Raw genomic sequence first — 15728 nt, 5'->3', positions numbered from 1 at the left:
CAATTGCGGGACTATATTTATGGTGGGAGAAACATCCCGAAGAAGAAGAAAGCACGCTTTTGTGCCTGCGTGAAACCCTCAACTAAAGGAGATTGAGCAATAGCTATCATGAGCACTTCAGCAGGTGTACCTTACCAGTAATAAGACTTTAATTGCATTGCATACCTTTCTAGTTTTGTGTTTGACATTTCCATTCTTCTTTACTTATAGAGCCTGCTGTATATTTCAGGCACAATCTCATTGAAAGAAAATGCACATCAAATGTTTCCCTTAAACTTTAGTTGTATTGCCCATAAATATTTCATACCCGGATTTTGTTTGACATCAATTTGCCATTGTTGTGATGTGTTCAAGAATGCAAATTCATCTGTGCAGCTGAGTTATTACAACTGAAACCATATGTAGGGAAGAAAAATATTAAGACATGAGGCTTTTAATTTGCAGTCATTGAGCAACCAACAGCATGATCAAAACCTCCTCTAATGTCTACAAGAAAAACAATGGTACTTCATTTTTGTAAATGACAAGAATCATAGTTTCTTTAGGGGTGTACCCTATTAAACCTTTTCATAACACAACTGATACTCGACTCTATCTTTCAAATTACTTCGCTAAAGTTCTTTGTTCACTTTGCACCAAGTATTTTGCTATGTTTCCCCGCATGGTTTCACCTATTGGATCAACCTGCTTACAGCATTGCTCTCCATAACCTGAGTCATGGTGACCAGATAAGGCAACATCGGGATGCAACTGGTCTCCATTGTCAATGATGATATTATGAAGTAAACAACAAACCAAAATGATACTCGGTAATTTCCGCTTATCTGGTCTCCACATGACTTTGTTAAGAATTCTCCAACTGCCCTTTAACTGCAAGAAAGCCCTCACTGCAAGCAACCTCGCAACTTCATGCCTTGCATTAAAATTAGTAGATGTGGAGGAAGAAAGGCCATTACTTTCATATGGAGTTATGAGCCAGGGAAGCAGAGGATATGCAACGCCGCCAACTATGAATTCTCGCATTTCTAGCCCTTCTGATAAAGTCCTTGTGCTTCCATTCAAACGATCCCCAGCCTCACAAAGCCTGAAAAATCCTGAACATTTGAGTAGTCTTGACACGCTCATGCCACCAGGCCAACCTGTTACGATATCGAGAAATCGCATCTCATGGTCAACAATTCCCTGCAAGAACATACTGTAATTGCACTCTTGGTCACACCAATCATCTGATGTTTCAACGGCTGGAAGAGTCATGATGATATGTGTTGCATCTATAGCTCCACAACAATTAGGCAAACCATATAAAGCTTCAAATTTCGATTTAATTTCCTCCATTCTATTGGAATCAGGCCACTTAAGATGGTGCTTGGCACGTTCTTCTAATGCTTCAATGAATCTCCAAGTCACCTGAGAAACTGTAGATTGGCCGACACCAAAGGAAGCTCCAACTGATACCTGAGACTCGCCGGATGCTAACCTTCGCAGGGCAATTGCAACCTGTTTCTCAACACTTAGAAGCCTTCCCTCAATGTTGATGAGCCCTGATGGTGGCCTTGACACAAGGTCTTCTCTCACAAGGGAACAAATGTAATCAAATGTCTTCTTTGCAACCCTGAAGAAGTACTTGAACCCTTCCTCCTCATTTGATGGTATCGAAAGACCTGCCAGTTGGGGCTCACTTTCAATGAGATCAAACCAAAAACATTTCATTTCTCATTGTAAATCAGAGAAAATCAAATACCAAAAGAAAAAAACCTTTTCACTATTGCTCAAATATAATTCCTAAATTGCAGATCTTAAAACCCATTTGTCTGCTTAAAATAAAGGGCAAAGAAAAGCGGTTATCCAAGCTGAAAATACGATGCGCAGTTCAGCTTCAATCCGCAATTGACCATGTTAAAGGTAAGCAATCTAGCTCTTGGTATTAAAACTTGAAGGCCCACTACTTTAATTATCTTAAAGCTATCTGAAACAATAAAATAAAATTGGGAAACTATATAAGTTGAAAGTTTGAACCTGGAATCGTAGAGTTCTTGTGCCAGAAACTAACCCACCAATCGGGCTCGTTAACCCTGGGTTCCACTGGAACCACGCATACGCTTTTGTTTTTCTTCAATTTCTTGGATGATTTCTTCGTTTTCTTCGATTTCTTGAAAGGAGCCATCGAATAAACTTACTAGAATAACAGAATTCTTCCAACTGTCTTCTTTGCCTAGTTCTATGCCGGCGTTAACTTGAACTGGGTTTCACTTTGTCAGCATACGTTTGATGCACGAGAAACTGAAAGGGAGAAGTATCGAGCTCAGGGAAACCGTACACTGTATCTCTCAATTTGCTCTTGTCGTTTACTTCGGTTTAAATTTGCTAGGTGCCTCGTACGCTCTTTTAAAAATAAAAGTTTTAATCCACAATTTGTCCTTTAATTATTTTTTCTCAAAATAATTTTGGGAAAAGTACACAAATGTTCACTTGACAACGTGATAATACTTTGTTGAGTCTTCCAATTATTAGAAATTAAAAAATAGTCTTTAAGTTATAAGACTTTATTTTGTTGAGTCCCTTAACTCTTAAAAGTTACAAAATTATCATCCTACTATTCATGTGTTTCAAACTCATCTTTTTTCATTAAAAAATTAATGACCGTCTGAGTTGGATGTCAACTTGTTGACTAAGATATGATAAAATCTAATATCATAATCGTTTTAGTTATGTTTTGTGGATTGAATCTCTATTTACATTATGTCGTCAAAAAGTGCTTGAAACATTATATCAACGAGCCAATGCTTGAAAGTGTTGGCAGTGTTAGTAGAAATCATTAAAATGTAATTTTATCATATCGTAGTCAGTAGGTTAACTTTCAGCTCAGACGATTGTTAAATTTTTAACGGAAAAGATAAGTTTGGAATATATGAATAGTCAAGTGATTATATGTAACTTTTAATTGTAAGAGGACTCAACAAAACAGTGCATTATCGAAGATCATTTTATAACTTTTAATAGTTAAAAAACTTAACAAATAACACCCTATAATTAGGGTAATTTTTTTAAGAGGATGTATATTATTACAAAGAATGATTTTATAAGTGTTCCATCATAGTTAAAATTATCTATGATGATTTTTTTAGGTAAAGTACACAAATGGTATCATGACTATATGATATTGCTTTATTAAATCCATTGACTATTAAAAGTTACAAAATGATAATTCAATTATAGAGTGTTGCTTTATGGAGTCCCTCAACTATTAAAAGTTACAAAATATTCACTCGACTATTCATTATGTTCTAAAATCGTCTTTCTCTGTTAAAAATTAAATGTCATTTGAGTTGAACGTTAACATGATGACCACGATATGATAGTTGTTTGAGATTATAAGATCGAATTTTATCATATCACAGTTAATAGGTTAACATTCAACTGAGATTGTCATCAATTTTTTAACGAAAAATGACGAATTTGACACATAATGAATAGTCGAGTGACTAATTTGTAACTTTTAATAGTCGAGAGACTCAATAAAACAAAACTCTATAATCGGAGGATCATTTTATAACTTTTAATAATCGATGGACTTAATAAAATAGTATCATGTAATCGGGACTTAATTTGTGATTTCGTACTCTTATTGTTGGATCAATCCATATTTTAATAAAAATCATTACTAGAAAATAGAAAAGATCCGTGAAGAATCTATGGTTGAAATTTGAACATTTTTTAGTATTGACCATTGAAGCAAAAGGTGTGGCTCTTTGATCAGTGGCCAAGCCAAAAGGGAAAAAAGGACTATCAAAAGGGCAGGTTTTAGTTTGGTGGTCCTTCTTATCCCCAGCTGCATTGTGCCAGAGAGGAAGAACACTGGTTCTACTTCAAGGCTTGAACTTTTTGTCGTTTCAACTGGACATCTCAAATGCGCTGTCGGCTTTGGACGTTAACTACACCTTAAGACAGCCATGGTTGATACAACACAATTCTCTTCGGTCACCTCCATGGTTACCACTCCCATGCAACATTGCCAGCGCTGCATGGAACCACACTGTCTCCTGCTGGTATTTCCGTTGATTCAAACGCATATGGATTGCAGCAATTCATGCCTTTCACCTTATTTCAGTATTGAAAATTTTTATAATCTTAATTTGTTGTATCATATTTTTTTATTAATTCAAAGGTCTACAGCGGCAGACCACAAGCTAGACTAGGAGAGGTTATAACCCCCTCAAAATTTTAAAAATTATAATTTAGATTCCTATAATTTTCAAAACATTTAGTTTAACCTCCTTAAACTTTTAGAAATTTAGATTAAAATCTAAATTTTTTTTGAATGTTTTTAATTAAATTTCCTCCCATAATTTTTTAAAAAAAATCTCATTAAACCTCTAAAAATTTAAAAAAATTTAATTAGACCCTAATTTTTTGGGAAACAACTAAACCCTTTAAAAATGTTAAAAATATTAATTTAAGCCTCTAAATTTTTTAAAGTTTTAAGTTACCCCAGACTCTATCACTAAGTTTCGCCATTGAGGGTCTAATCTAATTCTACGACAATAAATTAGTTGTGTTACTAATATACTAATAATATTATAAAAATATATAAATTAAATTATGTTAAATTTTTGTAATAGTTTAGAAAGAACAACAATCCTTTTAATTACTAAGACTACTTGATAGGTTCATCAAATAATGTTAAATTAAATTGTTAAATCTCAAATTTCAATCATAATACTAGGATTAAGATTATAATTATAACTTAAATTAAGTTTAAATTTTCAAGAATATTCTTTTATCTACCTTATAAAGCTTGTAGCCTTGTATCATGTTAATTTGAATTTAAAATTTAAGGTAAAATAAGTAAGAGGTCGTTGAATTATGCTTAAATGATTATTTTGATTATTAACTTTTAAAAATTACAAAGACACCACTTAATCTATAGATGATATCTATATGACCCCCACTCCCCACACACACGCGAAGCTGATTCACAGTTTTGCTCATGGAAGCGGCAAGTCCATGGACCCGTTGCCGGCCGGAGCGCCTGTCCCACCATTACTTATCCGGAACGCAGCTTCCTGAGAGCCCAAGAGGTCTAATGGAGTGCTTCAGCTCTCCAAGTGTCCAATGCCGTTGCCCCTCCTCAACATCACCATTCACTCATTACTATCACTCCGCCTCCTAAGTCTACCAGCGGCTCTTCTTGCACCACCACTTCTATACCCCAAGACGTAAAGGGTGAGACCGATGAGCTCGATAAAACCGCCGCTGTTGCCAATCAGTTCTCTTTCACTTCTACTACTTCCACGTCACAGCTCGTTCTTGAACGCATCATGTCACAATCGGTAAAGTGATTCTAACATTAGTTTCGTGTTCCAATAAGCACCGGGAACTTAGGATTTTGCATGTGCTTTGATCATTATTTTTAATATTTTATAATTTGCATGTAGGAAGTGTCACCATTAACACCAGGGAGGCTCTCTCACAGCAGCGAACCTCTGGTTAATGATAATAATAGCCCTCCAGTTTCCCCATCCGAGGAATTCGATGATGTCGTCAAGGTATATTGTCCATAATTGCTGTACAAGTTGAGCATATCCATATTTAGAAAACAATGGCTTTGTAATTTACGATTGTTGCAGTATTTCCGTACCCACAACTCCATACAACCTTTATTCAATGGAGGTGGTCGCGCAAGTGCCGGTAATGGCTCGAATACACCCAATGAAACAAAGTCAGTAGGGAGATGGTTAAAGGAAAGGAAAGAGAAAAAGATAGAAGAAACCAGAGCTCACAATGCACAGATCCACGCTGCTATATCAGTCGCTGCAGTTGCCTCCGCCATAGCAGCCATTGCAGCCGCCGCCACCGCATCTTCTTCTTCTTCTTCTTCCACCTCGGGAAAAAATGAGCAATCAGAGAAGAAGGACATGGCCGTGGAATCGGCATTAACATTAGTAGCTGCGCAATGCGTGGAGGCTGCCGAAGCCATGGGAGCCGAACGTGACCATCTTGCTTCAGTTGTGAGCTCTGCTGTTAATGTTCGTTCACCCGATGATATAGTGACTCTTACAGCTGCTGCAGCTACAGGTTAATAGATTATTCCATCTACTTGATTCTCAAGAACCTTCATTAACGGAGACATTTTCTTTTGCAGCTTTACGTGGGGCAGCGACCTTAAAGGCAAGAGCAAAAAAGGAAGTACGGAACGTTACCGCAGTTCTTATGGCGGAGAAAGGAATAAGCTTTGCGAAGAGCAATAACAGGCATTCAAATGGCAACCATAGAGGCGAACTTGACACCGGGGAGGATTGCCTTAGTGCCTGTAATCAAGAGCTAATTGCCAAGGGTTGTGAACTTCTAAAAAGAACACGAAAAGGTATACGCGTTTGTTCATTTTTTGCGTAAAAACATTCAATCTTAAATATTACTTATATTTTGTTTATACGCAGGCGACTTGCACTGGAAAGTTGTCTCGGTTTATGTGGATAAAGCAGGCCAGGTACTCGTTGCTTTAGTCCCAACACATCAGGAATGTTACCACTTACCACTTAGACAATTAAACTAGGATTACATCTCAAATATGAGCATGGTAGAGGGACCAAAACTATATATAATATGACCATTAAACTAACATAATACCATCCATTTAACTTCTGAAGGTGATTTTGAAGATGAAGAGCAAGCATGTTGCTGGGACTTTCACCAAAAAGAACAAGAGTAAGTTTGTTGTGCATGGTATCCCAAGATTGCCAATGTTGGTACAAGAAACCTGGGATTATCATGGAAATAATAATAATAATAATAATACTTTTGAGAGGGAGTTTCAGATGTGGTTTTGGAGGTGTGCAAGGACATGCCGGCATGGCCAGGAAGACATTTATTCGACGACAGAGAACAGCGATATTACTTTGGATTGAAGACCGAAACAAGAGGGGTGGTAGAGTTTGAGTGTAGGAGTCAGAGAGAGTACTATCTGTGGACTCGAGGAGTCTCGAGACTATTGTCGATTGCTGCTGGAAGGAAGCTCAGGTGACAAAGCTTAAGTAATAGGCCTCTTGGTGGCAAGAATTTAGAGTAATTACCTCATCTAAGAATATACTGCACAACTACTGTTCTATTATAACTACATAGTGTACAATGTTATGGCATTTGCGTATGCCTGCCAACCTATCGACCTGCTGCCATGGAAACACAAACGTATATACATTCATATAATTAGCAGCCATTCAACCTAGATGTCCCAGATCCCCTGTTATTGACAAAAAATAACACAGTGAAATCAGACAGCATGAGCATCAATCTACATAAAGAAGACAACAGGAAGATTTTGGTGATGAATAGGAATTGCTTATAAGCACCGTGGTTTCCTTCAACTATCTGCTGCTCTTAATACAGTGAGTGGTGGAAATAAGAGATTAATTATGTCCAAATAAAGAGCTATAGCAGCCCAAATATATTGGTCGTAAGCGCTTGATTAAGTTGTCGGTATTGTACATATGATATAACAGCAGAATATGACCGAGGCCAAGCACTCATAGATCATCACTGACAATTTACCATTGGGAAGAAAATCTGCAAACAGGAAGACATACATTCCAACAATGAGAAAACAACAGCTAAATAAACATGGCAATATCATAATACCTGGATCAGACCGAAAACCATGAGAACAAGGACAGCACCAAACACCACAACCGTGGCCTCTCCTTGCAGCCCAGATGGTGTAGAGGGTGAGAGCCACAACCACCACAGCAGTCAGAATCACAGGTTCCAAAATAACTTCCCCTGTTAGCAAACAAAATGCACATAGATTTAGTTAATGCAATACTACAACCAGTAGCTTCCAGAAAGGAATTAACTGCATTTGCCAACTATACAGTGAATTAAGCTACTCCTAATATATACATATTGAGATAAAAATGCACATGATATTTGATGAAACACAAATGCTGGGCTAAACCATTGCAGTATCCAAACCCATAGAAATAGCAATGACTTGCAAATAGGAAAAATAGAAATTATAACAAAAAATCCATTCTCAAAATTGAATAAGCATTTAATTTAGTATTAACTGTGTAATCAGTTTAAGATCGTTGATGTAATTCAGAAAGAGGTAAAAATCATAATCCTTTAACGTGAGTATGATGGCTCAAAGATAGAGCAATTGCTATAAAATTCAAAAGAATAAATCTAGCCAGAATTATAAATGAAAAAAAAAATATTCAAAGTCCATATCTAACCATGGGTTCTTGCTGATTATGAGAGCGATAATCTGGACCTGTCAGATCCCAAAAGCTTCCGCAAGCTTGAGAAACCAATGGGCTGTCAGACACTAGAAGGAGAAGAGGAATTTAAGACAAGGTTAATCATGATAGCTATTCAAATAAATAGCTGCCTATCTTTGTCACACATGTAGTTGGTGACATTCAGATTAGCAATTACTAATTACACTGTCATGTAAGATGAAAGTTCATACATGTGATGGATGTTACTTTCTTTTTTACTTGATCTCTGAGATGCATGCGTCAAGTTGTATATCTATGTTATGCTTACCATTCCTATTATCTTTAATCTTTCAGATATGAGAGCTGGGATGACCCAGAGGTCCCAAAATTTCATTATGGTTCTCATTATTCTAGTGCTGGCATTGTTCTCTTTTATCTTCTTCGCTTGTCACCATTCAATGTGGAAAATCAGAAACTACAGGGTGGTCAGTTTGATCATGCTGATTGTCTTTTCAGTAGCATAAGTGATACTTGGTTGAGTGCTGCTGGGAAAGGTAACACATCAGATGTGAAAGAACTCATTCCAAAATTCTTCTACATGCCCGAGTTTTTGGAAAATACCTTCAGTCTTGACTTGGGTGAGAAGCAGTCAGGGGAAAAGGTCTGTCCTGGTTGAAATTTTTAACTATGGGTTGTATAATGTGATAATAAAATCTTCTTTGTAAAGTGCCAAATTAGTGGTGCTGTAAGACTAACAAACCACTCATTTTCTGTTGTTTCATATTCCCTAGGTTGGAGATATTCACCTACCTCCTTTGGCTAAAGGCAGTGCTAGGGAGTTCATCCGGATGCACAGAGAGATCTTAGAATCATAATTTGTTTCAGAAAATCTGCACTATATAAACAAAGGGGAAAGGTAGGTTTTGGCATTCTCTTGAAGCATATTTTCACCTCCATTGAATTTTCTAAAACTGCAACGCAATTCGAAACTCAGACACACATACTTAAGAAGATGTCAAAATTTCCTAATTGTTCAGTTATATTCTCATCGTTCCGCTTGTAATGCTGTATATTGTTGTTACAACTGACAGGCTGCTGAAAAAGTTGCTAATGTATTCTACCACTACACGTATGAGGGGAGTGTAGACATAGACGCAGTTAGAGATCCTTCAATGAAAGCTTCCATTCTAGCTCAGATCAATCATTTTGGACAGACACCAAAGCAGCTATTCCTCAAACCCCATGTTAAAAGGCGGTCTGACAGAAAGCTTCCTCCCCATCCGTTGAAAACACCAACTCTTCTTGTTCCACATGAAATACGGAAAAGCTCTAATTCCATTACTCATATTGTCAGTTTCCAAGAGATAGTTCTTATTGGCAAGGCAAACACTAAGCTTAAACCTAGAATGTATTCCAAATCTATAGCATGGGGTTTTCCTGATCTCAGCTTGAGATTTTTGAGCTTTGACCAAGATCGACTCCTTTCGACTCATGAGAATCTTCATTTAGAAAACCAGACTCAGTGTGCTGGCTTTAGTCATGATGGTCACATTTTGGTCACTGGCACTGATAATGCTTTAGTTTATGTTTGGAGGATCATTGAAGACAATCCACGTACCTCAAGTCAGTTGCTGTTAGAGAAAGTGCTTTGTGCTCACAGATCCAAAATCACATGTCTTCACGTCAGTCAGTCTTATATGCTAATTGTGAGCGGATCAGATGACTGCACAGCCATCATATGGGACCTTAGCTCCTTACGATTTGTTAGGCAACTTCCTGAATTCCCGGCTCCAGTTTCTGCAGTCTATGTTAATGATTTAACTGGTGAAATCATGACTGCTGCTGGAACTCTGCTTGCTGTTTGGAGCATCAATGGCTGCTGTCTAGCAGTAATTAGCCCATCCCAGATTCCATCCGATTACATACTCTCTACGACAAGTTCGACCTTCTTTGAATGGCTGGACACAAACTGTTACATAACAGGCCATCACGATGGGACTGTTAAGGTCTAGCAAATGGTTCACTGCACCGACATAGAGACGATAAGCAACTCGACTAGCATGGGAACTGGAGGAGGCTTGCCTTTGGACCAGTCACCAGAATACAGATTGCTCCTCCACAAGGTACAAATGTGTCATGAGCACCCGGTTACTTCCCTTTTCTTAACTACTGACTTGAAGCAGTTACTGAGCGGTGATTCCGGTGGCCATTTGCTGTCGTGGACATTACCACCCTGAAAATCTTCTTACAATCAGGTTAGATAATCTTAAAACAGCTGTCGACTGATTTTAATCTCCCGCTTATGTTAAAACCCTTAACTATTCCAACTTTTTCTATGACAGAAACACTGATTCTTTTGTTCATGATACCATGAAAAGCCAAAGCAAGACAACAGGGCAGCTGGGATAATTTGTAGAAGATATAAGGGTAAATATCTTCAAACCTTCCATACAAAATTGTGAAATTTACAAGCATTGCGGCTTCTATTACTATGCATTTGCCTGGTGGCTTCAGCACTCCATTGTGAACTTGGAATGACAGGCTACGGCTTTCTCGTATGTTTTTTTTTTAAGTGGAGGATATTGCTTTTGAATTAAAACATTATATTAAATACATCAAATATTATTTGGACAATTAATTTGGGATGTACGCTACAGGACGCTGTTCCAAGAATATAAAAGTCAAAGGCATAAAATATCCATGACGAGGGTAAGTGCTATATGACGAGGGTAAGTGCAATTGAGCAGTAGAGCCCAGATACTGGCTGGCTCTGCAACTAGTAACCCTTGGTTCGGGTCCTCCCAAACTATCCGACCCGATCAAATGGCCCCATTTGCTTCCCTCCGGCATCGACGCTGCGTGTACCATCCTCCCGACCACTTTATTCATTAGGTCACTCTCTCCCAACGCGATTCTGGCATCCAAAAACGGCGCCGTGCATCGCTCCTTGGCGAAGCCGATGCACTTTTCCTTGGCGGCAACCAAACAGTCTTCCATTTCACGGTCTTCGCAGCGCTCCCTCTCCTTTAAGTCCATCGATTTCCAGCCAGTGAGGGACTGCCACCAGGGTGGTTTGCACTTGCTGGAAGCAGTGATGGCACACCCGATTCTAGCACCTTCCTCGCATTGAGCTATGATTTTGGACTCGCAGGATTTGTGTGCGGCGGCCCAGGAAGGAAGGTCTTTGAAGGCGAGGATATATGGACCGTATGACAGGTCGTCGGAAGTCCCAGCCAGGATGGGGCCCCGTAGTAACGGAATTGGGCGGTTGAATTTTACGGTTGTCGAGGAAGCGGAGTATTCCTCCAAGCTTTGGGGTAACTGAGGGTCCATTCCTTAGAGACCGATGGGTGAAGATCAAGAACTGAGAAGAAACTAGAGTTATCTATTAACCAGATTGGCTCGACTTTGTTATACAATCTACCCAAAGAGGCACCGAGTCAATCAATCAATCAATCGAAGGATTGAGCACCGAACCAAAAAGCAAGAGAAATCCATATATACCTGAAATCTCAGGGGTATTTGGATAGGGAATATGTGATTCTTATAGGAATTGAATCTATATTTTTTCGTTTGGTTAGTTGGAGAATCTCATTTTTGGTAATGTAAGATTATTAATAGTAGATTTTTTGGAGTATATTACTGGGAATGTCATTATCTTCATTTTCTTAGGTATTGATGAATTTCTGACGTTTTAGACTAAAATACCTTTAATTTTTTTTAAATATCATTTTTCTGTCATTGAATAATAAAAATTCTACAAATGTTAAATTACAAATTTATCTTTAAATTATTTTAGATTTACAAAAAAATCTATAATTAAACTTTTATATGAAGTTCAGGGGTTAAAATAAAATTTTACCCTTTCATTAAACCTTGTTATATTTTTTATTTTGTAAAAAAAATTATATAAATTTTATGAATTTAAATTTTTTAAAGAAAATATATAAATATTTTTTAATTTGTTAAAAAAATAAATATATAATAAGGATAATTTGGTCAAATATACATTTCAATAATCTTTTATTCTTTTAACTAAATACGGTAATCTTACATTCATGCTAAACCAACTAAACACAAAATACAATATTCTCAGTAATTCTATTCTCTAATAATCTTCTATTCTCATTGGTAATCTTCTATTCCGTGAACCAAACGCACCCTTAAAGTATAGTAGCTGTGCAATCGGCATCAACAATGAGCAGAAGGTGAGAGAATAGAAGCCAACGACCACAAAGCCAAGCAAATCAAGTACAGCAAAATCATTGAACTGAAAAGAGAGAAAAGAACCCTAAAATTGAACAGAGCTGGTTTTAAATATGCCCTTCGAAGTTAACCAAAAACATTTTTTTAAAAAGGGTAAAGTACACATTTCATACCTAAACGATTAGTTTTAGTCCGTTTTAGTATCTAAATTTTCTGTTTTTTTAAAATTATACTTAACATTTAGTTTTTATTTCATTTTAGTATCATGTTGTAAAAATTTAACGTGTTTAGTATCTAAACTATCACATTTTGGTCTTTTTTAGTACTTAAACTTTCAAAAAAAAATCAAAAACATAATGTTAAATTTTGAATGAGATACTAAAATGAAACAAAAACTATTTTAGGTATGGTTTTGAAAAAAAAAATTAAAATGTTAGGTACTAAAATAAACTAAAATTAATAGTTTAAGTGTAATATTTTGAATCTTGGGTTAGTAATTTCAGGTTAACTCGAGTGGGTTTAGATAAATCCATTAATCTTGTAAGAGGACTTGGATCAAGTTAGTTTTGAGTTTGGGTTTGGATTTGACCCATCATGATATAAAAAAATGTGTTTTTAAGATGTGACCAAAACTAAGAGGATCAAAAGAACAACTATACCACTTTTTAAAACAGAAACTGAAAATCGTTGTTTGGTAAATAGAATGTAAGATTCTGATGGGAATGAAATTCACATTTCTATATTTTGTTAGCCGGGAATCTCATTCCCGGTAATATTTTATTATCAATAGTAGATTTTTTTGGGTATATTACCGAGAATGTCATTACCTCCCTTTCTTTAGGTATTGTTAGATTATCAGCGTTTTGGACTAAAATGCCCTTAATTTTTTTTCCTCAAATCTGTCATTGAATAATCAAAATTCTACAAGGTTAAATTACAAATTTATCCTTAAACTATTTTAGATTTATAAAAAAAATTATATAATTAAAATTTATATGAAGTTAAGGAGTTAAAATAAAATTTTACCCTTTCATTAAACTTTTTTATATTTTAAATTTTGTAAAAAAAATATAAATTTTATGAATTTAAATTTTTTAAAAAATATATATAAATATTTTTCAATTTGTTAAAAAAACAAATATATAATAAGGACAATTTAATTAAATATACATTCCAATAATCTTTTATTCATTTAACTAAACACGATAATCTTACATTTCTACTAAACCAACCAAACACAAAATATAACATTATCAATAATTATATTCCCTAATCATCTTACCTTCGTACTTATAATCTTATATTCCGTCTACCGAAGGCACCTTATAGTTTGATAATATCATGCTTGGGGTTCTCTTTTCCCCCTCTTCTTTGTCATATTCTTCTCCCAAAAGCCCTCGTCTTCCTCTTCGGTAACCTAGACAAATTTGGTAACTTGGTGAACTAGCAAGGTTAGTTTGAGGTTCTAAAGGTAAGAATCTTAATCCTCTCCTCTAGGACTTTAATTCAAACCTATTAACCGGTAAATTTCTTACACACAGTCCGCCTCCGTGAATTAGCGTTGATCCTTCAAATCGAACGTGGAGAGCAAGCGCAGGCTATTCGTTAGATAAAGGTAGATTTCTTTATCAAATCTAAAACAGGATCTTAGCTTCCTAACCATAGCTTGATTTTGCAGCTCGAGAAACTTAATTAATGGCGAACAGGAATCAAATCCCCACTAGCAACTCAGCTCGTATTGCAATGATTGCAGATGAGGTGAGTATGCCTAAATCAGTACACAGATCTCGGCTTCTATCGGGTAAATTGGTGCAAGTTTGATGCATGTTGCTTCCACTTAGTAGTTAGTAGTACCGTGCTAGGCGATCTGCAAACTCAGCTTAATCTGTTTGTTGTTTTTTATGAGTATGAGAAGTAAATACCATTCAGATTTAGCTCTATGATGAATTATCTCAAGTTCGTTACACCATAAACTTCATGGGGTGTTTGCAATTTTCTGAATGGTTCTGGTATGTTATAGGAGAAGTTCACACTTCTATATGGATTTAGCTGTGCTAGCTGATCTGTAAACTCATTCTGCTTTTTTTTGTTGTATGTGGATGAATAGTAAATACCATTTAGATTTAGCTCTATACAAATCTTCTTAAGTTCATAACACCATGAATTTCATGACGAGTTCATAAGTTCACTAGCTGCCATACAGTTTATTGGATTCCCCCAAAACATATTTATTTGGTCATTTACCATGTTTCCTCATTATGTTAGCTACAGCAAGCCTGTTCCAGCAATCCTGGAGATTCCATCAAAGGATCATCCGTATGATCCGGCACATGATTCTATTCTTTCACGGGTTAAATACCTGTTTTCTGCAGAATGGGTGGCATCTGGGAGGCGTTAAATGCAGATGTACACTTGTATGGCTCCACTGTCTCATCATGTTTCTATTCTCTTCATGCTTTGAATATTAAGGGGCGTTTGGTTAATGGAATGTAACATTACCTTCGAGAATAAGATTACTAGAATATTACATTAGTTTACATATTACCAGGAATGTTACAATATTGTGTTTGGTTTGTTTGACAGGAATGTATGATTACAGTGTTTGGTTAAAGAAATAAAAGATTACTGTAATGCATATTTTACCAAATTGTTCTTATGATATTTTTTTAACAAGTTGAATTCCAAATATTTAAATGAAAATATTTATATAAAAATTCATAGAAAATATATTATTGTATTATTTTCAATTTATATATTTTTTTTATTAAATTTAAATTTATAAAATTTATATAAACTTTTTACAATATTTAAAAGATAAATGGGTATATTAAAAGAGTAAATATGTCATATATTCTTTTAAAGTTAATTAATATTTAAAAAGTTATGATAATTTGTGAAAATAAATTTTTGAAATAAATTTGTGAAAACAAAAGATTATATCTTTTGAAATAAAAGTAAGGATATTTTTGAAATAAATCTTTTGTTTCAAGGGCATTTTAGTCCAAGTTAAAAGGAAACAAAAATACTTAAGAAAAATATTGGATTAGCATTCCTGGTAAAAATAAGAAAATTTTTTATTGTTGGGAATATTTTATTACTCCTTATTGGAAATATTTTCCATCCAAACGTGGGAATTTAAATTTGGGAAAAAAATTCTCATCCAGAATCTTAAATTCCATAATCCAATTACGACATAAATTACTCTTTCCAGAGAGTTGGTAATGATTCTCATCATAGTTTCCATGAGTTACTGTACGAAACCTTTATTAGAGCGAAGATATGCTTTAATGGCCATTTGAATTGAATGAA

The 15728-nt window shown here is 35.7% G+C and overlaps 2 protein-coding genes, 2 long non-coding RNA genes and 1 pseudogene across 4 annotated transcripts; 3 read left to right on the top strand and 2 right to left on the bottom strand.

Moving 5' to 3' along the window:
• Positions 1–402: 402 nt before the first annotated feature.
• LOC120121014 (protein ANTAGONIST OF LIKE HETEROCHROMATIN PROTEIN 1-like) lies at positions 403–2346 on the bottom strand. The gene is made up of 2 exons (XM_039140494.1): positions 2017–2346; positions 403–1661 (listed from the first exon to the last, which is right to left on the bottom strand). The coding sequence occupies exons 1-2, from the start codon at positions 2162–2164 to the stop codon at positions 604–606; spliced, it is 1206 nt and encodes a 401-aa protein (XP_038996425.1). The 5' UTR covers positions 2165–2346; the 3' UTR covers positions 403–603.
• A 2641-nt stretch (positions 2347–4987) lies between these two features.
• Positions 4988–7066, top strand: LOC120121060 (annotated as a pseudogene).
• A 3141-nt stretch (positions 7067–10207) lies between these two features.
• On the top strand, positions 10208–10773 carry LOC120121013. The gene is made up of 3 exons (XR_005515953.1): positions 10208–10468; positions 10556–10640; positions 10728–10773. It is a non-coding gene; the product is annotated as an uncharacterized LOC120121013 (long non-coding RNA).
• A 74-nt stretch (positions 10774–10847) lies between these two features.
• On the bottom strand, positions 10848–11588 carry LOC120121123. Its single transcript, XM_039140577.1, has one exon. It carries the CDS (start codon positions 11544–11546, stop codon positions 10848–10850), a length of 699 nt encoding a protein of 232 aa, XP_038996508.1. The 5' UTR covers positions 11547–11588.
• Positions 11589–13760: 2172 nt separating this feature from the next.
• LOC120121012 lies at positions 13761–14882 on the top strand. Its single transcript, XR_005515952.1, has 4 exons — positions 13761–13890; positions 13961–14034; positions 14098–14177; positions 14685–14882. It is a non-coding gene; the product is annotated as an uncharacterized LOC120121012 (long non-coding RNA).
• Positions 14883–15728: the final 846 nt, after the last annotated feature.

Source organism: Hibiscus syriacus, unplaced genomic scaffold (assembly GCF_006381635.1).
Source record: "Hibiscus syriacus cultivar Baekdansim isolate YM2019G1 unplaced genomic scaffold, ASM638163v2 tig00110356_pilon, whole genome shotgun sequence".
In the NCBI taxonomy this organism is placed as follows: domain Eukaryota; kingdom Viridiplantae; phylum Streptophyta; class Magnoliopsida; order Malvales; family Malvaceae; genus Hibiscus; species Hibiscus syriacus.
The sequence above is the reverse complement of the archived record's forward strand: the minus strand, read 5'-3'. Positions and strand labels throughout refer to the sequence as shown.